This window comes from Xylocopa sonorina, chromosome 9 (genome assembly GCF_050948175.1).
Source record: "Xylocopa sonorina isolate GNS202 chromosome 9, iyXylSono1_principal, whole genome shotgun sequence".
Lineage (NCBI taxonomy): Eukaryota > Metazoa > Arthropoda > Insecta > Hymenoptera > Apidae > Xylocopa > Xylocopa sonorina.
The window spans coordinates 4,124,438-4,148,263 of record NC_135201.1 but is presented as its reverse complement, the minus strand read 5'-3'; the positions used below and the strand labels follow the sequence as shown (position 1 = coordinate 4,148,263).

At 40.5% G+C, this 23,826-nt stretch overlaps 3 protein-coding genes across 6 annotated transcripts; 1 reads left to right on the top strand and 2 right to left on the bottom strand.

The window, feature by feature from the left end:
- Window positions 1-668: 668 nt before the first annotated feature.
- Window positions 669-15,191, bottom strand: LOC143426584 (putative chitinase 10). The gene is made up of 29 exons (XM_076900146.1): window positions 14,670-15,191; window positions 12,605-12,926; window positions 12,150-12,400; window positions 12,014-12,067; window positions 11,042-11,658; window positions 10,776-10,961; window positions 10,529-10,673; window positions 10,083-10,442; window positions 9,509-9,999; window positions 9,216-9,444; window positions 8,957-9,145; window positions 8,554-8,869; window positions 8,230-8,453; window positions 7,174-7,529; window positions 6,712-7,053; window positions 6,466-6,634; window positions 6,170-6,381; window positions 5,751-6,087; window positions 5,276-5,680; window positions 4,878-5,192; window positions 4,598-4,809; window positions 4,203-4,481; window positions 3,772-3,957; window positions 3,395-3,683; window positions 2,962-3,302; window positions 2,450-2,878; window positions 1,796-2,272; window positions 1,406-1,531; window positions 669-1,312 (listed from the first exon to the last, which is right to left on the bottom strand). The coding sequence occupies exons 2-29, from the start codon at window positions 12,922-12,924 to the stop codon at window positions 1,154-1,156; spliced, it is 8,016 nt and encodes a 2,671-aa protein (XP_076756261.1). The 5' UTR covers window positions 12,925-12,926; window positions 14,670-15,191; the 3' UTR covers window positions 669-1,153.
- Window positions 15,192-18,459: 3,268 nt separating this feature from the next.
- Pdf (Pigment-dispersing factor) lies at window positions 18,460-19,800 on the top strand. 4 transcript variants are annotated; one of them, XM_076900542.1, is made up of 4 exons: window positions 18,460-18,602; window positions 19,104-19,260; window positions 19,372-19,515; window positions 19,594-19,800. In XM_076900542.1, the coding sequence occupies exons 3-4, from the start codon at window positions 19,387-19,389 to the stop codon at window positions 19,717-19,719; spliced, it is 255 nt and encodes an 84-aa protein (XP_076756657.1). In that variant the 5' UTR covers window positions 18,460-18,602; window positions 19,104-19,260; window positions 19,372-19,386; the 3' UTR covers window positions 19,720-19,800. The 4 variants fall into 4 exon arrangements, with proteins under 4 accessions (XP_076756657.1, XP_076756654.1, XP_076756656.1 ...); XM_076900539.1 differs by having other exon boundaries at window positions 19,104-19,272; window positions 19,385-19,515; window positions 19,594-19,791; XM_076900541.1 differs by having other exon boundaries at window positions 18,494-18,602; window positions 19,124-19,272; window positions 19,385-19,515; window positions 19,594-19,791.
- A 371-nt stretch (window positions 19,801-20,171) lies between these two features.
- Window positions 20,172-23,804, bottom strand: Pitslre (cyclin dependent kinase 11B pitslre). The gene is made up of 8 exons (XM_076900416.1): window positions 23,571-23,804; window positions 22,874-23,245; window positions 22,110-22,796; window positions 21,693-22,021; window positions 21,299-21,625; window positions 20,941-21,205; window positions 20,622-20,852; window positions 20,172-20,541 (listed from the first exon to the last, which is right to left on the bottom strand). The coding sequence occupies exons 1-8, from the start codon at window positions 23,702-23,704 to the stop codon at window positions 20,247-20,249; spliced, it is 2,640 nt and encodes an 879-aa protein (XP_076756531.1). The 5' UTR covers window positions 23,705-23,804; the 3' UTR covers window positions 20,172-20,246.
- Between the last annotated feature and the right edge of the window lie 22 nt (window positions 23,805-23,826).

Sequence of the window (23,826 nt, the reverse complement as noted above, 5' to 3'; positions counted from 1 at the left end):
AGTAATTAATTGTAGCGAACGATCAATCTCGCGAGGGTGTTCCAAGAGAAAATTTTATTTTTGCGTTTAGTAATTTTGTTACTGTTTTAAATGTTTTGCTTCATGGATTAGTAGCGAGAATTACTAATTTGTCAGAACTTATTATAAGATCATTTGTTCCAGAGTAAAGAGTACATAGTAAAATCATTAGTCACGTTATACTTGTTAATCGCTCCTCCATCTTACCGAAGGCTGAATGATTTACGCACAGTTCGCTTTATTTTTAATGACACGTTTTATTTGGAATCGTATACTGGAACACACACAGATGTCTCATGGAAATCGCGTGTGTTAATTACGCAATGATTAATAGTACATTCATGCACTTACGAGATCGATTAAAGTTGTCTTCCGAAGGGACGCGTTGGTAATTATTTTCATCACCTTTACGCGCAGGAAGAAATTCCATTCACGTCGATGTAAGCCTTGTAAGCAATTATTCATCCATCGTTAACCTTTTTTTCTTACTGTTATCTTTAAATATACGCTTCAAGCATATTATAGGACTTGCATAACCGATCGGTGTACTGCGTGCGACTCGAATTATTGTATGATGTTTATCCTACAATCTATCGTACGCAATGCCTCACTACATTAGTAATCCTGTCCGAAAAAGTAGACAGGTAAAAAATTGGGTCGAAGAATTGTTTTCGTTTTTTTTAAATTGCAATGTTTGTATCCGTTAAAATAATACTAATAAAGTAATGTAACGATTGGTATATAACAAGTGACCTAACTATTGCCACACTTGTTGCAGGGAGTTATGACGAATATAACAAAGATAATATGCGAATACTAGAGACTGAAAAACAACACGGCTTCGATTCCGAAAGTGCTTACGCCGAAACTTGTTTTCATCCTTTTATAAACGCGTCACTAGAAACTGCCACGTGATAGGAAGATCGCCAACGTAAATTCGAACCGTCACTTTTTTTGTCTGTAAAACGTATCAAAGCGTTGCTTTCGAGATGAATTGGTATTATACAGATGATTACGCTGGATGACACGTTCTTTCAACGATCTAAGATTTATCGACACTCGTGGAAGTGGAATGCAATGTCAATGAATTATCATCCGTAAACCGTTCGCATGCTTTTAGAAGATACAGCGTATCTCAAGTACAATCGATCCTGGGGTCCCTTTTTCCTCTGATCCGTTGGCTAAGAGCCGTTACCAAAGGATATTTTCCACAACCGCAGTGTCCCTTGAAGTCGTCTAGATCCAAGGACCAGACCATGACGCCGCCAAGATTCAGATGTTTTATGAATTCAGTCTAGAAAAAGAAATATGCATATGTTTGAATGAGTCACATGTTCATCATTAGGAGCGTCATCATCATTGCATCATCCGCAAATGGTCGAACTACCTTCTGCGCTAGGGTGGTAACATCCTCGTAACTGACCCATTGGTCGTCCCTTGTGGCGTATGGTCCAACCAGAACCTCTGGATCTTTGATAGCGTACCAATCTCTATTTTTCACGTTTTCACATATCTGTAAACGATTGTAAAAAGGGAAAACATTGGAATTGAACTTTGAATATAAAAACTGGTTAGCCTTTTTGTCATGCAGATATAACAAGCAGTAGCATTTTGTTACGTAGATGTAAAGATCAATTAGCACCTTGTAAGATTGATGTGAAAATTATATAGCATTTTGTCATATAGACAAGATTGAGAAATTAATTAGAAATGACTATTTGCTTTGAACGCTTGTCTTCTGTATTATTTTAATTGTTCATTGTATAAAACAGATTACCTCGTAGAAAGCAAGCATGCCGGCTGACTTGGTAAAATCGCCTGGATACCCAGGTCCTGACACTTTTACGCCGGTGCCTGGTTTGTCTTGTAATTGCGGTTTCCTCGAGAGCGTGAAGCTCTGACCATACGTTGGTACGCCCATCACGAGTTTGCTTGGTGGAACACCTTGCTCCAACCAATAGGTAATTGAGAAGTTCACGTTTAAGTACATGGTCAACTCGTTTGGATTACGATAAAGTGGCGCGACGTGACTGGTTTTGCCTTCCCAAAAGCCGTGATAATCGTAACTCATCACACTGAGCCAATCAAGGTACTTTGCCAATACTGGGATATCATAAGCGACGTCGATGATCTGTTTACCAGCGGAAACCGCGGCGGAGAGGTATAAGCCTTTGCGTTTAAAGGCTGTGCTCAGTTCTTTTAACAAAGCTGCAAATGCTTCCCTATCGCTTGATGGACCACGATTACAATCAGCCTATAAGAAAACGAATTATTTTTCAGTTACATTTAAATAAAATAGACGTAGGCAGTGCATGCACAGACTAAGACAAGAGTGAACTTTTATATAATTAATATTTAAAGTGAAGTTCTTAGACGTTAGCATTTTTTATAAATTTTTCTATATGAATTATAAATTTGTTATTCTATCTACCTGCCAGCATGCTGGATACTCCCAAACAATATCAAGACCATCGAATCCATGATTCTGAATATAACGAGAAGCGTGGCTTGCGAACTTTTGTCGTTCGAGTGCATCGTGCGCCAATTTGCTGTACTTGTCGTCCTCGGATTCTACCCAACCGCCCAAACCAAGCAGAACTTTCAGTCCGGTTCTTTTTTTAATGTCCATTAATTTATTGAGCAATTCTTGCTGTTCGATATTTTGCAGGTTTTGTATAGTGAATCGTCCCGGACCTAACGTGGCGAAAGCGTAGATGATATGTGTGCATAAATCCGGGTCGATGTCCTCTGGCAGGAAGTGTCCTGTTCCAGATCGTTTGTGCGCCCATTTCGTCACATAACAAATTATTTTCTTCTCTACCATATCATTGTAGTTAATTAGAGGCAGCAGCTCGTTCGACTGCATAAGTTAACAGAATTATTATTTAGGAAATGATGCCCTTTGTTATTTCTGAAGGTAAGGAAAAATTAAAGACTGCCCACCTGCCGTTGAAAGTCCTGGCACTTGGTGTTTTCTGGCCAATCGCAACGGTCCTCGTTCCACTTAAGACCAGGAGGACAAGAGTATTCAGTGAGTCGTCCAAAATTGCACAGGTAGTATTTGGAGCAGTCTGTCCTGTGTGGGACGAATAAACGATTGCCGCAGTTTTCAGGAGAAATGCCTTCTAATGCCGGGCTGGCTTCTACTTCGTCAGTATCGTCAATGTCAGTGGTCGTCGATATTGGCGGTAAATATGTTGGACTGGGGGAAGCAGTAACTTCCCAACTTGGTCGTTCGGTGGTTGTCGATACAGTAGATTCTCCAGCATCGATGGTTATAAATTCTATTCCGGAAATATTAATATTCGCGTTGACTTTCTGCATTTAATGTTATACTAATTTGACAAAGTTAATCTCCAATTTTTAATATATTCACCGCTCGTTACTGGACACAACGGCCCTTTGGGATAATCTCTTAGAACTCTGTTCATAGTCCTCAGAAGTGGACTTGGTTCACAGCCGCATCTGTTCTTGAAATCGTCTAAATCAAGAGCCCACACCATACCGCCGCCCAAGCCGAGGTCCTTTATCAATTCTGCCTTCAATTTAATTTGTTTCGCATCGTCGAAGCTAACCCATTGGTCGCCATTATACGCGTATGGGCCGATGCGTCGTTTTTTGTCTTGGACGACTGTCCAGCCCTTTTTCAAAGTTCTTTCACAAATCTGTAATAGCAAAAGATTTAAATAATACGAACTTATTTATGGGAATATGTCTACAGGATAGTTGAAGGAGATAAATAGAATAAGTTACTTCGTAATAGGACAAGAAACCTCTGGCCCTTGTAGCTTCTCCGGCTTCACCGCCACCGTAAGTCGGCGCATTCAATCCTCTCTGACTTCTTTCTGCTAAAGAGAAAGACTGGCCGTACAAAGGTGCTCCCATTACAAGTTTCTCTGCTGGAGCACCCTTCTCCATCCAGTAATGGATCGAGAAATTCTGGAAAGCACATCATTGTAATATATTTATTTAATTATTAATTTTAATGAAAGAAACTTCTACAAAAACTATATAAATCTCCAGTAAAGTTTGCATGTAACGTATCTTGGCTATAGTTGAATCTTTATAAAAAGAATAGACTGCTGTAGCATACAAATGAAGGTTTTAGTATATCTGGTCTTTGATGTTTAAGGATGGGAGCTTTTACACATTAATTGCCATGGTTTGTAGTGTGAAACACGTACCGCGTTGAAGGTTGGTTCCCAATCATTGGGTAACTGATACAGAGGCGCGACGTGACCGGTTTTCTTATCCCATTGACCATGATAATCGTAGGTCATCACGGATATCCAATCCAAATACTTTGCCAAGGTTGGCACGTCATAGCCGGTGTCAATGACGCGTTTACTCGGGGAAACTGCAGCGGACAACAATAAACCTTTTGGTTTAAATTGTTCGCTCAGCTCTCTTACGAAACTAGCAAACGCTTCTTTATCGGAAGCTGGACCTTTCTTACAATCCACCTGAAATTTGTATTCAAAGATGTATTCAGAAATTTGTATTCAAAATTTGTCCTCATGAATAAGTTTACATTATAAAACGGAACGATAAGTTGAATGTAGATTGCAGTTCACTTTACCTGCCAACACACAGGATATTCCCAATCTAAATCTAGTCCTTCGAACTCATACTTCTCGATAAATCGGATCACGTTCTCAATGAATCTTTGTCTAGCTGACGGTGAATTTACAAGGCGACTATACTTATCACCTGCTGAATCATTCCATCCTCCAATGGCCATTAATACCTTTACTCCTTTCGATTTTAGCGCAGCTACCCTTTCATAGAATTCTACAAATAAAATTACAGTAATAAATAAAAAAAATAAAAGATCGCACGAAATAAATCTGAATACTTACTGTTATCTATATCAGCCCACGGGTCATGCGACTTGATAGTCAACTGTGACCCGTCGAGGACTGCAAAACCGTATAGAACATGAGTGCATAAGTCAGTATCCACGTCCTCCGGTAAGAATTTTCCTCCTTCTTGACGATACCAGGCCCAGTTTGTGAAATAACAAATCACTTTGAACTTATCATTAGGTTCAGGTTGATCATGCGAGGTCGACGATGGTACAGGCGTTTTAACGGTGGTGGGTGCCACTGTAGGTGCAACTGTGGTTGCCATTGGGCCTTGATCTAAATCTTCTTCATTAATCGGTGGTTTCTCAGCTATAAATAGAATATGAAATGTTCATCTCAAAGATACAAAGTCCAAGAACAAGGTAAATAAACAAAAACGAAAAGGACTTTACGTTCTTCTGCTTCGCTCGGAGGCCCGGCTAGTACTCTTTGAAGAGTATGCATCAATGGATGCGGTCCATCACCACAGCGTCCTCGGAAGTCGTCAAGATCCAACGCCCAGACCATTCCACCACCCAAGCCCATATCTCGAACGTACTGAGCTTTCCGTCGAATCATCTCAACATCGTCGAAGCTGACCCACTGACTACCCTTGTACGCATACGGACCCATTCGGTGTTCCGAGTCTTGAACAACGTTCCATCCACGATTCCGTATTCTGTCACAGATCTCGTAATAGGACAAAAATCCTGCAGCTCGAGTAAATTCTCCTGCTTGTCCAGCACTCGCTGGAACATTTAATCCTGTACCTGCACTTTGGTCGTTTATGGAGAACGATTGTCCATACAGTGGCATTCCTGTTATCAGAATAAATCATTTAGATAACTGATAGATTTTAAATTCGTCTTTCCTTAATAAAATAAATACCCATAACGATGTTTCGACGAGGCGCGCCCTTTGCTATCCAATAGTTAATGGAATAGTTCGCGTTGAAGTAATGGTAATCATCATCAGGATGGTAATATAGCGGCGCCACGTGCCCAGTCTTTTTGTCCCATTGTCCATGGAAATCGTAAGTCATTACCGCGATCCAATCTAAATATTTAGCGAGAGCTGGAACGTCATAGCCTTTGTCTATCACTTGTTTACTTGGCGAAACGGCGGAACTGAGTAACAATCCTCTGGATTTCAGTTCACTGCTTAATTCTTTCAGCAAGTCCGCGAATCCCTGTTTGTCTGAAGATGGACCCTTTTTGCAATCGACCTATAGTGAAAGCCGATATTAAATACAATCCGAAATACGATCAAGGAAGAAAAATATTTATAGTTGATTGGTATATACATACTTGCCAGCATACAGGATATTCCCAATCCAAGTCGAGTCCATCGAAATTGTATTTCTCTAGGAATTGGATAGCTTGAGCAATGAACTTCTTTCTAGCAGTAGGACTGTTCACCAAACGACTATATTTATCTCCAGCTGAATCGTTCCAGCCACCCAGAGCCAGAGACACCTTTAACCCTCTCTTCTTGTACGCCACTACACGCTCATAGAAATCTGTTGGAGGCAGATTCGCATATAAGATCATATTATACATTTACTAAGAACGACAGAATATCCTTGAAATAAATGACTCCTTACGATTGTCATAATCGGCCCAAGAATCATGAGCCTTGATAATGAGATCCGAGTAGTCTAAAACGGCAAATCCATAAACAATATGTGTGCACAGAGTATGATCAATATTTTCAGGTAGATAACGACCAACTCCTCTTCGATACCAAGCCCAATTAGTGAAATAACATACAACCTGAAAGAAAATGAATAATCATCGTTAATTAAAATAAAGCATTATTATAAGTACATAAATAATGATAATGAATGTACTTTGTAATGTCCGCTCAACGGAGAAACTTTGTCAGGATCTATTATGGCTGATGGTAAAGTGGTCGAGGCTTGTGTTGTACTTGGTACCCATGGCTTCTCAGTACTAGAAACAGTTGGACTACCAATAACATCTGGTTTACCACTGGAAGTGTTAGAATCTTGGTTATTCGTCGATACAGAATTTTCTTGGCAGTTAGCTCGGGATGGCCAGTCGCATATTCGAGTTCTGTCGTTAAAATGCAATCCTGGAGCGCAACGGAACAACTCGTAGCGACCCCATAAACACGCCTGGAAGCTTTCACAGTCTCCTGGCACGTTGGTGTAGCTGTCTGGTGTACACGACTAAAAAAACAATTGGAGAATTCTTGAAAAGGTATACCAATTTCTATTCTATTTCTGGTTTGGAGATCTTTTTTAAATTTTCAATTAATAACCGGAGTAATAACAATTAACTTCACGTACAGTAGATTTGGTACTCGTTGAAACCAGGGAAGCGCTTTTCTTTGGCTTTTCGATACAAGGATTCTTGAATGCCCAGTCACACATGTTCTTTTCTTGGTTCCAGTTCAATCCTGGTCCACATTGCTGAGAGATCAACTTTCCATTCACACAGATTCGGAAACTCGAACATGATTCCGGATAAGAGTAATACTGGCCATGAACACAAGTTTTCTCTGATTCTTCATCGGGACTTTCCGTAACTATTGGTTTCTGGGTGGTGGCTTCTGAAGGAGACCATACTGATAAAGTGGTTGGTCTTTTTGTAGCGGTCGTAGTGCTCCTTACAGTAGTCCACGATGGTCTCTCGGTAACGGTATCTATTTTAAACAAAAAGTAAGATGTCACAATATAGCACAAACTATTTTTCTAATCAATAGTTCCATATCCATCCGTGTACTTGTGCCGAATGGTTGAGAAATTTTGCACATTATCATTAAAATGGAATCCATGAAGATCAAAATGAAAACTGTGTGAATAAAGTAGGATGGTATCATTCTTTTTCGAAGAGATGCGAACAATGCAGAACCCTCAACGATACTGAATGCTTCTGCATGATAAATTGATTTACAGGGAGAAGGTGCTTGCCTGGAGGCGGTGGTTACAAAACCTCTGGAAAAATGTGCGGAGGAGTGAAGATGATGTTTACTGAGGTAGCACAGGAATAAACAGGTTTGCTGTCGTTAATGAACCAATGCGTCTGCTAACGACAGTGCCCCGAGGAATTACGCAGACCAATACACCGTACAATTGTCGTATAACATCTAAAGCCAAACGATTGAATTATCTTGGTGCGTTAGCTGAGTCCTTTTTCTGTAGGCACTATTATTTCTTTAAACAGCTTTCATTTAACAAATGAAGATTTCTAGACATTAAGAAGTTCAAATTTCAGAAGACTTTATATGTATCATGCTGTTATGTAAGATGATATCTTGCTGATTATATATATTGCGTCTTTCAGAGAAATTATAAAAGAAATTCTTTTCAATGAATATAGACGACAAAAATAGACAGCCTTACCAGTTTCCACTTGACATTTCGCCGCAGCTGGCCAGTCACAGATGCTTCGTCTTGCGTCCCAGTGCAGCCCCGGCGCGCATTGTTCGCGTTGCAATTCGCCAAGCACGCATCTAAAGTAGTTCTTGCAGTTGTCAGAGTCTGGTACGTATTCCCCTGTCATACACGATGTTCCTGGTTTCGACGGTTCCTCGATCCCTACTTCTGGCGATGAATCCGTTGATGCACTGCAATTTTTTGTCACAAAAAATGTGAGACAATATATAATGATAATTTATAAAATAACGTTTGCTCTTTGAGTGTACAACGAGTACACGACTAGAATACCTGGTCGAAACCTCTGCCGTAGATACACTGCTAGTCGATTGAGTCCAGGAGTACGTGGTGCTGCTCTGGGTTGTCGAATCTGGCTTATTACTCGGCGTCCAAGTCCAAGTCGGCCAGGTCGTTCGCGTTGTTTGCTGAGTGGTTGTCACAGTTGGCTTCTCTGTCCATGTTGGCCAAGTCGTGGGTTTAGACATCGGTGTGGTTGGTCGTGGAGTGTCTTCCACGGCGTCACTGTGAGTCGTTAGAGTTGGAGGTTGCGGTGTAACTGGCTCTGGCGGTCGTTGACATCCCTCGGAAATCTTATTCTTCAAACGACCTGCGAACAAATACTGTTTCTACTTCTCTGATATTTAAACTGTGTGTTCGAAAGGGACTCGAGAGTTTTATGGGTCGATTTACCGACCTAGCGCACGATTTATGCTTTTCAACAAAGGGAACGACTCCGAACAGCATCGATTCAAAAAGTCATCCAAGTCCACGGTCCACATAGTGGCGCCTCCATAACCGTTTTGTAAAATATATCGTCCCTTCGCGAAAATACTCTCCTGATCGTCATAGGCCACCCATTCATTCTTATGATAAGCACTTGGTCCTGAAAAAAAAATTTCAACAATCATTTGAAGCGGAAAATAAGCATCGTTCATTCTTCTTTGATGTTTTACCTAGTCCATTCTTCCAGCCTTTGTTCTTGATTCTATCACAGATCTCATAATAGGCCAACATCCCAGGTTGCTTAGTAAACTCTCCAGCAGTTCCCGGACCGGTAGCTGGATCTCCAAGGTTTGTCAGATCTTCGCTGGATAGGCGATAAGCTTGTCCGTATAAAGGTATGCCTACCAAAAGCTTCGATTTCTCTGCTCCCAGGCTAACCAGATAGTCCAGTGTGGAATTCTAAATCAATTTTGGTAATAAATTATTTTTACTCCATATGCTACTGTGCTATTTAGAAACTCACGACATTGTAATACGGATTAGTGTCACCAATGTTGCCAAACAGCGGTGACGGATGGCCAGTTTTTGATTCCCAGGCGCCATGATAATCGTAGGACATCACTGATACAAAATCTGCCAGGTTCGATATTTCGCGGACCTCGTAGGCTCTGTCGATGACCTCCTTATACCCTGACATTGTTACAGCCAGCGTGAGTCTTGGTTCTTGCTGATTAAACTCTTTTCTCAATTCCTGAATGAACTTTACATAATTTGGTTTATCCGAGTCGGGTCCCTTCCTGCAGTCGCTCTGCCAACACTTTGGATAGTTCCACTCGATGGACAGACCGTCGAAATTGTGCTTCTTTAAGAAGTTGATCGTAGTCGTGATGAATTTGCGACGAGCAGCACCGCTGCTTACCAAACGAGAGTACTTATCACCTGTACTATCTGTCCAACCACCAATTGCTAATAATACTCTCGCTTCTTTCATCTTTGTTACTCGTTCGTACAAGTCTGAAAATATTTATTCGTTAATTACATATCGTTTTGATTCTCTCGGCTGGAATAAGTATATACAAAGAAAAGTGTATAGCTACTGTGTTCTATATCGGCCCAAGGATCGAAAGGTTGAATAAGCAACGTGTCCGGATTCAATCCAGCAAACGCATAGATAATATCGGTGCATAAACGAGAGTCTAACCGTTCTGGGACGAACAGTCCGTCACCCTTGCGATATAAAGACCATGAAGTTATGTAACAGGCTACGCGCGGTCCTCTTTCAGAAGAAACTTCCAAATGCTGTGATTCCTCTGTCCCCTTCGTTTCCGTTTGGTAAGAATCGTCTTTTATTCGATCAAACTGTTTTGGTTTGCAAATGTCCGAGCTCGCTTTTACGCAACGGCCGCTCACAGAATCAAAATACTTTCCCATTTCGCATTCGCCTTGATAGCGTATTCCTGTACGAGTGCGTGAACGAATTAATTAAAAAAATAAATAACAAGTTTAATTGTTTTGTCTGGATAATGATTTTAACGTTATATACCATCATGACAAGAATAGAATCCTGCACAATTTTCGGGGTCGCTATAAAGACTATCAGTGGAACATTTTTCCAGCAAACTGCTGTCATAGAAGCCAATTGATTCGGTAGCAGCATTCAGCATTGGCCAAGGATTACCGCAAATACCCTGAAAATAAAACAATGTAAGTATAAAATATCTTACAGTACGACGATGTTTGTTCGCTTCAAATATTCTCATAAATAGTAATTATATGTAATTGGCAATTACTTGAAAATCATCTAGGTCAAGGGACCATAAGGAAACTCCGCCGAGTCCGGTCGATCTAACGTACGCTACTTTGATTTTTACCGATAACGGATCCTCGTAACCGACCCATTGATCGCCACGTTTTATGTACGGCCCTTCCTCGTCCCTGCCGGATGTCCACAATCTGTCTTCCAGTTTTTCACAGATCTAAACAAAGAATGATAAGTAAGTATAGGATGATTTCTTTCCTATACGTTTTTCAGGTAAAATAAATTGTTAATAACTACTTCGTAATACGCCATCCTCCCACTTTTCCTCTCGTTATAGACATCTTCAATCCCCGGGCCAATGATTGGCGCACCAGCACCCGTAAGGTTGCCAAATTTCAAAGTGTAGCCTTGCCCAAACACGGGCAGTCCAAGCACGATCTTTGACCTGTGTTCTCTTGGCACTCGATCGATCCATTTATTAGTTACTCGAATAACGTACTTCAACGGTGCCGTATGAAGAGCCAATTTCTCTCTTCTGTAAACAGGACTGTCTCGCCACGCTCTGAGAAGAACTAAATCGGCCAGGGAAGTGATCTGTCGGTCCACTGGATCATCTGGTCGTTGGGCAACCGCTATGATATATTCTTTATCGGCGAAAGCATTTTTAATTGTTTTTAATAGCGACTTTAAATCATTCGACCGCTCTGCTGAGCTCTCCCAGTCGATTTCGATCCCGTCCAAGTCATGCGCCTGAAGAAAACTGACGACGGACCTGGCGAATTTCTCGCAATGAACTGTGCACTTGTTCTTGGTCAGTTCGGAAAAGAGTTTTCCCCGATTTGGAGCCGCGATCGAAACGAGCACTCGCAGCGCCGGGTCCCTCGATCGATGTCCCGTTACTGTTTTATACCCACCTGTACGAATTGATGGAATAAATTAACGGGACTCGCGGTTTCGTGTGTTAATTGTAAATCTATTAATAGATTGTCCATGTTCAGCCAAAATTCACTACGTAAAGTTCGAACAACATTTCGATAGAAGAAATCAACTTCATGAAAAAAAAAGGTACATGCTTTTAACTAATATTAATATAGGATATTACTATTATAATTATAATATTTAATACAATTATTTTAATTATAGTAATAATATATAATTATAATTGTAATAATAATAATCATAATCATACATTATTGCACTTATAATTTTTATGAAAAACATAGTTAATGGTTTTTAAATAAACATGGACAAACTATGCTATCGCGTTACCCTTGATCTCATCGTATTCGCGGTCCTTGGAGACGATCACCAAATCCTGCGGGTCTACAAATGAGCAATTCATTTACAACACATCCTGTGTTATCGTTAATTATAACAAAAATGAATTTCGAGCTCGAACAAATACCTAAAGTAGTAGCAGAGTATATTAAATGACTGCACCGATGATCAGGTACAGATTGTGGGAACAAAGAGAACGGTTCCGCCCTGTGTACCGCGCTCGAGTCCAAATGGCACACTACCTTTGGATTGACGATCTGCTGTATTCTCGTTAAGGTCGGCGGAGCTAATGGCTCAATCCAAATGGACTCGTGATCGATGCTGCTGAAAAAGGGTGCTTCTCGATGTTCAACGGCGTCCCTCAAAGGCACTCGACCACTGGAGCAACACAAACCATCATCAATTGTCCATCGAGCAAGAAGTTAATTGAAATACATTACTTGTCGATTCAAAACATTGAATGGTTTTGGCTAACAATGAGTAATGCATTACTCATGAGAGACATATACAAGATGAACATTGTCACTTCGCTAAGGAAATTCAATGCCAATTAAGATGCTTGTTTAACAAGGAAACACTTACCTGCTTAAATCCTTCAAATGTTCATTGGTGACTTGGAAATCGATCTTATTTGCGGGCAACGCTTCTACCGCGTCACGCAACGGAAATCTTCGAGATCCGTATTCTGCATGCGTGACGGTGGGATCCTCCAGCGAGTTGTCAGTCACTGGTGGGCTCTCGATTGCACCCCGTTGAAATGGGGTTGCGTGGATAATCTCCACGTCCGTCTCTCTTGGAACAGGATCTAATAGAGGCGGTTCTAGTATGTCAGGCAGTGATACCCTGTACGAAGGCCCCGCGGTCGTCGCAGCCACGAAAACCAGGAACAGCCAAGGAATCATCGCTGAAAGTAACAAATTCGTCAGAAACCAATGTATTCTATCATCTACTGATTACATCTACAATACATTAAACATTCATTTGTTCCATTTTAATGAAGGAATCCCAATTTTGTTAGAGGCGATCATGTTTTATCCGGTAAAGTATGATACAATTGATGACACAGGTGTCTCCATGATATCTTCTTCGTTAGCATAATTAATAGTCAGCATAAATTGAACATGGCGATGATTCTGACAGGTACAAATAATTGCAATTAACGAACTGGTACGTGCTTGTATAAGATATTGGGTGTTAAACACACTGATATCCTCTTTTTCCTGGAAACCAGGTTTGCTGAACAATTCACCTAAACACGTTTGCATACGCTGGCAATGTGCGTGCGTACCGCGCAAACCTGTCTTGCACTTGAGACAAGCGTGCACCGACACCGAAAAAGAAGAATGTAGAGCGAGATGTGCTTCGCATTACAAGAATCCAAGTCGCTACAGTAATTGCATCGTATCAAAAGTATGATGATAGTGTCTGGTAGTTAAAGTACACCTTGGCAAACGACCGATCCCTTTGTCGACAACCAAAAAGACAATTTTGTTGACGATCTCGCAATACGGAATTATTTATCGTTGCTATCTTTTAGAAGACCTTAACGTCTCAGTGATCCATATTTACAGTCATCGCAATTGAAGTTAACATCACATTGAAGAAACATCAATGTTTCATGAATAAATTTCTCGAGTAAACTTGTACAGTAGACTCCAGTATAACGCGCTTAATACTTTGCGCGTTCTAGAGGATTTGCGTTACAGAAAACTATGTTGTACAGTAATTTGTCGCGTTGTACGAGATATCGCGTTACGTCAAAAAAAGTAGTCGCAATATCTTCGTCGCTTTGTACGGACTCGCGTCATATAGGAGGCCACTGTGCATGCTACAAAGTAAAATAATATTTGTAACGCTTTTCCAGTGAACTGGGTGACCGATCATCAGGGTATGAATAACGATATTATCCGTGAAATTAAAATTTATGCAAACAGTTTGCGCTGATTCACCCGAGGACAAAGACGCACGCACCGGTACTCGAGTCTTCGCGATGGTGTTTAGCCATTAAAAATGCGACGCTCGTAGGTGGAAGTGACCGCAAGGCGGAGGACAATGTTTGCTAGCCAGTTGTCGGCTACCAGTCTTCGGATGTCACTTTAAATATTAATGACAATGCCACAAATGACGTGCCATTTCTCTTTCTTTCTGTCCACAAATTTCCTGATCTTTTATATCTCTCCATTTCCTGATCTTTTATACTTTTTCATACTTAACAACATGCGTTTAAACATTCATCAGTCCCTAATATCTCTGTCATTCAGTTACTCTGTAAAGAAAACTAAAGATTTCACAAAGGTTCACAGGCATACAGTTCTATGAGTCTAAAGAAGAACAATTTAACGACGATGTTTTCTTCCCTTTTATCACATCTCCAAGAGTATGGCCCAACAGCAGTAAATCTTGGTTACTACCAGTTAAAAATGTGTAACATTTCCAACACTCTCGGCTACCAATAACCACATACCCGTGTTAGTTACGCACAGAAGTAGCATTAAAATGTCTTCACCACCATCTAGTTGATGAAGGAAGAAAGAAGAAAACAACAGTTGAAGGATATATACCAGCAATTTTGGACGTAATGAGAAAAGAGAAAGAGGAGAGCTTGCGGGGAGATTAATGAAGAAAAGTAGTAAGGAGTGAAACGAACCTTGGCCTGTACGAGCAACGGAGGGATGTTCTCCAGATGAGTGTGTCCAGGTTGCGGGCGATCTCGAAGTGTGAATGGCAGCTGATTCCACTGCACTGACCGACGACGATTGAGAAGTCGCGACCGGGGCCCCTTCGGATTCAACTCCTCCGCGGCAAGTCGTCCGCGATGAATTTTTCAATAAGCACCACCCGCTTCGCGGGGAGGGCTAACTTGCATGAATCTGGTATTCTGAACGCGCGAGGACGCCCATATATACCTACTCCATCGCCCAGGGACCCCTCGGCTCCCGCACCCTACGCGAGGACCCTGTCTCTAACGTCCTTGACCACGAAGAGAACGACCGTGTGTACGTACACCAATTCCAGCGTGTCGCGCGCGATACGCCTCGTCTCATCCCGTGGCAAACGGCCGGTCGCGTGATTATGTATGCGTGATCCTGCGCCTCGACCTGTCCCTCGACAGTTTCGCGCCTTCTAATCCAGATGCGCGCACCTTTGTCTTTCTCCTACCAGATGTGGACATCGTTCCTTGCTTTTCGTCCTCATCCCGATTAGGCAGCTTGAAAACAAATGAAATCGTTTGAATCCGGCTCGTATCGCGAAGCGAAAATGAACGAATTAAGTTGCTATTTAACACATTGGCCAATTTGAGATCCAACGTTTCGTGAACGCAATATTTCGCGTGCTGATTCTTTTATGCGAATTCAATCCAGTGATATAATTGAATGAAATGAGAATTAAGAATGAAATGTCGCGTTAACGCGACGTTGGTCGTTGACACGTTTAATTAAAAACCAGATTTCTGATTACTTATTATTGGTATGCATAACAGCTGTTACGAGTATTGTATAGACTGTTTTCAACAGTGATTGCAGCTCATAATTTCTGACCCTGAGTGAGCTTTTGTGCAATATGTATATTAACTATCCTCCAAGGTTCATTGTATTTCAGTGATAAACGGAAACGGTATCATAATGCATTTGTTTTGCACAAGGACTGGATCAATGCGATGTTCTTAGAGTAATATCCCTCTTTACGTATGCCATGTCAGTCTCTTATTTACCATAATTTTTGAATTCAATGATGCTGGAAACCCGTTGCCAAGAATGCTTCCGCTACTGGATTCCGTGGTTATAATTTTGCGAATGGCTTGTATTCTACTGATCATTATTTTAATCCCTTTTGGTCAATATTTAAATATGAAGGGTCACTATCCTTCGAAGCCTCTGCTGGCAGCTAAACAAGTACCAATTAATCAAAAACTAATTACCTTTCGACTTACAATGATATAAGTTCGATATCATGTTTTTTCCTTTTTCATATTGTCTGTTTATGAATTTAACCTAAACAGGAACTAGCCTAACCTAAACTGTTTAGTACTTTTATACCAGCGATCTTGGTGACAAAGTACTGAACCAAAATTTAAATACTAACCACTTGAGATGCTGCCTTTGCAAATATAGTACCGAAAAAAAGATACTGGTTGCGTACCGCGTATCTTTTTTAATGCAACAAGCAGGATCAGCGCCGGGAATCGTACAGCATTATACAGTATGTGTCTCTTCTTTTCGTACCACCTGCAACGGAGACATACACGTTGGATCCCAAGTGTTCGTTCGATTTTTAAATTGAAAACAAGGTTAGATAAAATGTGTTCGCGGGTGAAGGTGATACCGGGCGGACAGAAAAAAGACCACCCTACAGGAATCGGTAGAAATCAGAGGGGCTATTAAACCACCTTGGCTGATTTACAGGTAGTCACGAAGTCGAGAAAAAGTTGCGAAGTGGCTGATTGGAGGTCGCAGAGGACTGGTCCCATTGAAGAATTCGGGAATTGATCTTAACGGCGCACAGGTATCCCTGCGATGGAAGTCCGTGTGGTATCCTAAAAATAATGCACTTTTGGGGAACGGCGATGATTCGCCTTGAACTTACGGCTGGTCGTTTTATCGACTTGTTTGCAGTCTAACGCGAGAAAAGGGAAAAAGCTGACCGCGAAAATCGTTCACGTTGGAATCTATATTAACAACGGACAAGCTAGCGTCTTCCGACGCCTCCATGCGCGGATTCGATTCTGTATAATGTTCGAATACGATGGTACTGAGCGGCTGGACCGAAACGCAAGCATAATCCGCGAGGAATTGAACGGGACCGGACAAGTATTCAAATTTCGGAATGCTAATGGATTAATTGTTCTGCGTTCCCCGAATTAATCCCGAGCGGGAGATCCAGTTTGTGCTCGAGGGCTATCAGCTCGCCGAGGCGGATTATTGACGTAGTCTTTGAGGTTCATTGGCATCGGGAAGTCAAATGTGTTTCGATACAGGTTGTAAGAGTTTTTCGTAACGTAAAACCTGTTAAAGCGCTTTAATGGCTAAATCGGAATGTATAATTAAGTCACACGGGTACGCGTAGGACAAGACTGTGCGGGGCAACACGAAACGAGATGGCAACGCTCCTCTTATGGATTCTTATCTCGCACGGGTCACGATAAAATCTGCGCTGATTTCGCGGACGGAATAGAAACTGAAACCGTTCGGGGAGGAAAGTTTCCTCGTGGATGACTAACAAAATTCGACGTCGCTCTGTGAACTCTGTGAGATCCTTGACCCAATAATACATTGTATCGCGTCCTAATTGTATAAGTCACTAATGCATCTTGAATCCTAAAACATCTTAGGCAGGATCGTTTAGTATTTTGCCAATCAGAGACGTATACACGAGAAAGCTATTAACGGAAATGTAATAGATAGTTTGGGAGACGAGAAGGTTCCTTTCGTTTCGATGGTGATTTATGCAGCACACCTTGGAAATCCGTAGAATCCTTGGTAAGGTCGTGGTGTAATCTGTCTATTAAAGTTACGATGCTTGTAGTAGGAAAAAATCAAGTTAAGTTTAATTACGTCATCTATAGTGTTATTGATTCCTCGACGATATTGAGGACGGTTCACATATTTCACAGGGTTCGGCTATACGAGAAGGCTGTTTGATGAGATTCAAAGGAGCTACTGGTAGTACAAAGAAAAGTATATATACTCGGATGTCGACTCGACACTGTTGAGGAAACCGAACTGTAACATGATCGATACACGACATGTCTTCAAGTTCGAAGGGTCTTAAGAAAGAATCAAGGCCACGACACCAGTCTCAGGCCAACATTCTGGTTGCTGGTTAGTGACCCACACACATCCCGGGGTACCAAGATTTCGATTATCGTATACATGGAGTTTTCGGAACGCAAAACTCGTTCCCTCTCCTTCGTCTTCTTTCCCTGTCTTTCGTTCTTTTTTCTTTGTCCCCCAGTTCTTTTCTGTTCTTCTTTCGTTACTCCCCATTCCTTTCTTCGTTGTTTATCGTTCTTCATCTTTGCGTGGGCGTCTCATGAATAAATACAATCCCCTTAATTGTTAGATTACTGTATCCCCATACGTTATACGACCACGTTAGTTTACGATTACGATTCGTTAAGTTTCTTGTTTCGCTTTTTCTCTTCTACGCTGCATTTGCTCGAGGCTTCGCATTTTTAATGGCTTATGGAGCTTTATGAGAATTGGCAGAACTTCGTTCGTGATCAAAGGACACGGAGAATCTTGTGAAATATGATTAACAAATCAATGGTGAAAAACATTGTAAACGATCAAAAAGTCGATTGCGTCTAAGAGCTCCAATGTTTTCCAATAACGCTAATGTATACGTGAAATGCACGTGTTGCGTTATCGCAACATTCACTAGAAAGCAGTGCGTCGTAAGCACAGATAAGGCGTCCGTACGCCGCGTAGTTTACGTACGTCACTGATCATGAATATGACCGCGTGTACGTTTCTTATCAGTTCCTTTGACCAAGCAAGCTCGTACTAGACTTTGATCTGCTATTTCAATACGTAAGACAACCTAGGGGAAGCGTCGATGAACCGGCGTATCGGCGACGACCGTAATAATGAATATTAATCTGACCTCACCGAGACTTTTATTTGTCTACCACTCGTATTTTTCCTTTTTATAATCTCGATTAATTTCGTCACCTATACATCAAGCTTATTATATGTAAAATGATGGAGTTTGGACAGGATATCGATAAAGAAATGAGAAGAGAAAGAGCTTACACTGTTAACTTAGGAAGGTTTAGATGTATGGTAATTCGTCATGCTAGGTAGAGGTAGAGGGTCAAAGTGGAAAATCCAGGTCCAATATTTCTGAATAAGATAATAACAGGGTTTGTAATCTTCGACTGATGAACAGTAATCCTGTGAAAAAAACATTACGATCAAAGGCTACATCGCTACTAAATTACTTGTAGGAGTAAAGGATTTGAAGCGTTATTTTTCGTCGGGATAATTGGTAACAAAAAAATTTCCGTCACCAGCAGTATCCAATGCTTGCATAATAATTTCTAAAAGAAACGAAAGAGATATTTCTTCGATATTTCTTCAAGAAGGTAACTGTCGTTCGCAGTTCCGTCTGTCATGACCAGGTTTCAGCTCCCACGAGGCACTACCCCTATAAAAGTATCGTAGCTGGGGCTCTTAGGACACTTCCATCCGAGGTGGCTAACGGAAAACAGTATTTATACTTGCAACAGCTACTACAGTGTAAAAAAACAGGTAACAATTTTAAGTTGTTTAAATTATAAATTAAATTAGAGAAGTATTAAGTTTTTTGTTCATCCTCGACTTTATCCTAATAATTCTTCGCTTGTATAGCTTTGGAAACAAGATATGGCATCAACGAAGTACGTCTTGATCTTGATTGCGATACTGGGGATGATCACGTTAGGAGCGTTAGAGGCAACCGAGGAATCTTACAGAAATCAGTTAGGGCTGAACTTGCCATTCGTTAGAGGAATGGTAAAGTGGGATAAAACACATATCTCTTGTCTGCTTTTAATAATTCTAATAAATGAAATATATGAAATTTGTTCCCAGAATAACGAGTTACAACTTGTAAAACTGCTGCCGTTGTCACCATGCCTTTGCCATTCTAAGCGGAACTCTGAGCTTATAAATTCGTTGCTGGGCCTACCGAAGAACATGAACAACGCTGGAAAATAAAATTGTTAAAAAAATTGTATTAAAAGATAATATTGCGTCTCACAAAATTCAGCGGCACTGAAGCTATGCTTTATTTATCATATACATTTCAAAAGATTCTATTGAGCATGTAACTCTTTCTTTCTCTCAATAAACTCAACCAAAAAAATTACTACGTTTCCGTTGATGAAATTTTGTAACCATCCATTATCTCTCTTTTTAACTGCAGCAAGTACCAATGGTTGTAAAAATAAAGTAAAGCACACACATACTCTTAAAAATATTTTTTGATAAAATGTTATTTCAAAGAATAAACTCTAATTTCATTCAAGAATAAACAAAAATCATTTAAAAGTAAGTTATACCCTTTTCTATGAAACCTGTAATAATCTTTAATTGTATATTCAGTATTTTTTTTTTTTTTTTGTTCAATATGTATAATCCAAAATGTGAAAAATCAAAGCATTTCGAAATTTATATACAAAGTTTATTGCGTAGAAAAACAAATCATTCTTGTTTCAGTTCACGCAGAATTCGCTCGTCTGTATTTAAAATTTTAGATGGAAACCACCACCAACTGGTGGTTGTCTTCCACCTTCGGTTAGACCCATGTGAAAACCGGAATTACTTAAATCAGCATCATCGCCGTCCCCTAATTGTTTGTACTCTTTGCCACCGCTTGGCGGTTTCGGTGAAGCATTTGCTGTTCTTACACCCAATTCTGACTTGGCTGGCCAAGTAGGAAACATCTGTGGATCTATCGGTAATGGTGCTTCTGTGAAATAGCCATGTTTTAAGGCATCTTCCGCCGATATTCGTTGCGCAGGATCATATGTAAGAAATCTGCAAAAACATTCTCTTAGACATAACAGAGACAAATAACATTAAACTATCGTAGATGTTGTTATTCGAACGAAATATACTTGTTCAATAGCTCGATGCCTAAATCTGATAAAGACAAGCTGAAACGCTGTCTCAAATTGTTCACGGGATAATGAGCAAATGGAATTTTCTGCACCATTGGTAATTTACTATATCCTGGCCATATCCGATCGTTTGGCGTACCTAATTCTTTAAATATTCTATTTAACTGATCAATTTCAGATAAACCTGGAAACAGTGCCTCCATCCTTAACAATTCTGCGAAGATGCATCTGAATAAAGAAAAAAAAGAAAAAAAAAAAGGAATGTAACACAATTTTATTAGTAATTATCATTAATATCACAATGTTTTTTTCTTACCCCACCGACCACATGTCAATAGGAGTACTGTATTCTTTCCCACTTAGTAGCACTTCAGGAGCTCTGTACCAAAGTGTTACAACAATCGGAGTATATTGTCTCAGAGGAGAACCGTATTCTCGGGCTAAACCAAAATCACCAACCTTCAAAATGCCTCGATGACTTAGCAACAAATTGGACGTTTTCAAATCACGATGAAGTATCCAATTGTCGTGCAAGTGTGCAACTGCTCGTAATAATTGTTGCATGAGACATTTAACTTCCCCTATCAAAGACATTTGTATTTTATTTAATTATACTTTATTCATTTCGATAGTATTATATATTATATGTTAATATTATAATACATTATATTTACCTGGTATAAAAACCTGTTTCTTTTGCTTCATCGTTTCCATTAATGATTTTAAATCGTGCTCCACATAATCCATTACAATAAATATCTTATCCATATTGCTGCCCACAACTATTTCTCGAACAGTGACGATATTTGGATGCTGAGCTTTCAACAAAGTATTTATTTCTCTTAGACTAGTGATTGGAAAACCTTCTTTTTCTTTTTCCATTTTCAACCGCTTTAGAGCAACAATTTCGTCTGTCCGTTTGTCGCGTGCTCTGTACACTACACCATACGTACCTTCCTCAATACGATTTAAACACTGAAATTCTTCGACACTTCTACAACCTGCAATGCAAAGAATTTTATAACAGAATACGAGAATTAAGTAAAACAGAACAATTGAGCGACGTGCCTTGAATTGCTGGCAAATACGGAGGTAGTTCAGGCTCCTCTTCTTCCTTTTTCTCTTCCTCTTCTTCTTCTTCCACGTTCTTGGTTGCACCGTTAGAATCAACATGTCCAGGCGATTCTCCGTCCGAATGATCAGATTTAGCCAATCGATCAACAGACAAAGGACTTGGATTATTATAATCAGAACCGTCATTGGAATCAGCGTTCGAACCTTTATTTGAATCGTTCGATTCATCATCATCATCGCTGCTAGATTCGGATGAATCCGAAGAATGTCTATCGGACGACCTTTCGCGTATACTTCTTTGCCCGTCTGATGAATGTCTAGATCTGCAAACGAATGATAATAAAAAAAGTTTCTAAAAATCATAAATGAAATACTGCGACACACCGACTGCAACAAAATATAAATCCTCACTCGATAGACTTGGAACGAACTTCATCAGAATGAATAGGACTCGCGCTCTCGTCTGATAATTCCACAATGGAGGGATCTTGATTATTGTCTGGGCTTAAGGGTCGTTTTTCTCCCCTCTTCATTCGTCGCGCCTCCAACTCTAATCTAGAGACTTCTTTCCTCCTGGCCATTTCCCTATCAGCTTCCAGTAATCTTTCTTTCCTAAGTTCCTGTTCGGTCATTTCCTTCGGATCTTTCGGCTGTATGGGTATCTCGTTGATTTCCATTTCATCCGGCTCCTCAGCAACAATTTCCATCGCTTCGCGTAACTGTTTCTCTCTATGCTCTTTCTCACGCTCCGCCTTCTCTCTATCTCTCTCGCGAAGTCGGTCGTGCTTGTGCGATCTTTTATGACGTTTCTCGCTTCTCTCGGGTCGTTCCATTAGTTCCGTTTCGGAATACGGCTCCTCTATCACTCTCATATGCCTGTGTTCTTCTATGCGTATCTCGCGACGTTCTCTTACATCGTCTATACTGCGACTCTCACGACGTATTTCTCTTATTTCTTCCAACTGTATCTCTCTACGTTCCCGTGTCTCGCGCATCTCACGAGTATCTTCCAAACGGATCTCGCGGCGAGCCTCCGTCTTATAATCGCGTATTATATCTCTCGAATCCTCTCGCCTCTCTCTTCTTTTATCTAACAATCTGTAATTTAATATGTATACTTTGATGTAATAAACAAATAGTATAATTTAGCAAAAAATGTGTGAAACTTTTTATACCTTTCTCTGAGATCCTCTAAAACACGATCTCCTGTAGTTCTCTCTTTCCTGTCGTGTCTAGACTCCCTTTCTCTGTGATTTTCCATTCTCTCTAACCTCTCGAGTCTCTCCCTGTCTCTTTTGGAGCCTTCAGAACGATCCGATCTCTCTAAAATATCTAGCGCATGCCTGCGGTGCCTATGCTTATCTCTGTGTCTATCCTCTCCGCGATCGTGATGCCTCGATTTCCTTTCCTTCTCTTCCCTACGATCTCTTCTATCGACGTGCTTATCTCTTCTTCTCGACGAGTTAGACTTGTGATGGCGCACAACAGCCTGCGGCGGTTTTATGTCCAACGAATCGGCTGTATCTCCCCCATCCTCCTCTGAAAAGCTTTAAGTATACTTTTCTCAAAACGACTAACGTTTAAGCACACAAAATTAATTTGTTAGAATGAACTCTCTGTTAATCTGATTAATGTAACAAAAAACTATATTATGCCGCTGAAAGCAATTTATTTAATTTAGAGAAGATCGGCAATGAGTGAACATCATTGTAATTATTTGAACGTATTAGATACGCATCGAATGTTTTGTTAAATTAGCTGAAAAGAAAAAGAAACAATGTACAATGGAACATCGGTGGGAGAAGTTTATTTTAGTCAATTTAGTTCGTGGACTAAGGTTAATTCACATCAAACATCTATGCCACTCGATACCTGAAATCGTCCATATCCTTCGATGGGCTTTTCTTTATTTCACCGTCCTCGCTCTGATTATCAATATCCATGTCAAGCCTGTTCTCTGACATGTTATACGTAAATGCGTTCACCTTCAGACGATGCCACACCATGCATAATTACAAACGAACCGGGAATGAAACGGGCATTTATCAGATTCGATGAGACAAATTACACTTTATACGTAACACGTTGTTTATTGATAATCGCGGTAAACAATATCCTCTAATAGACG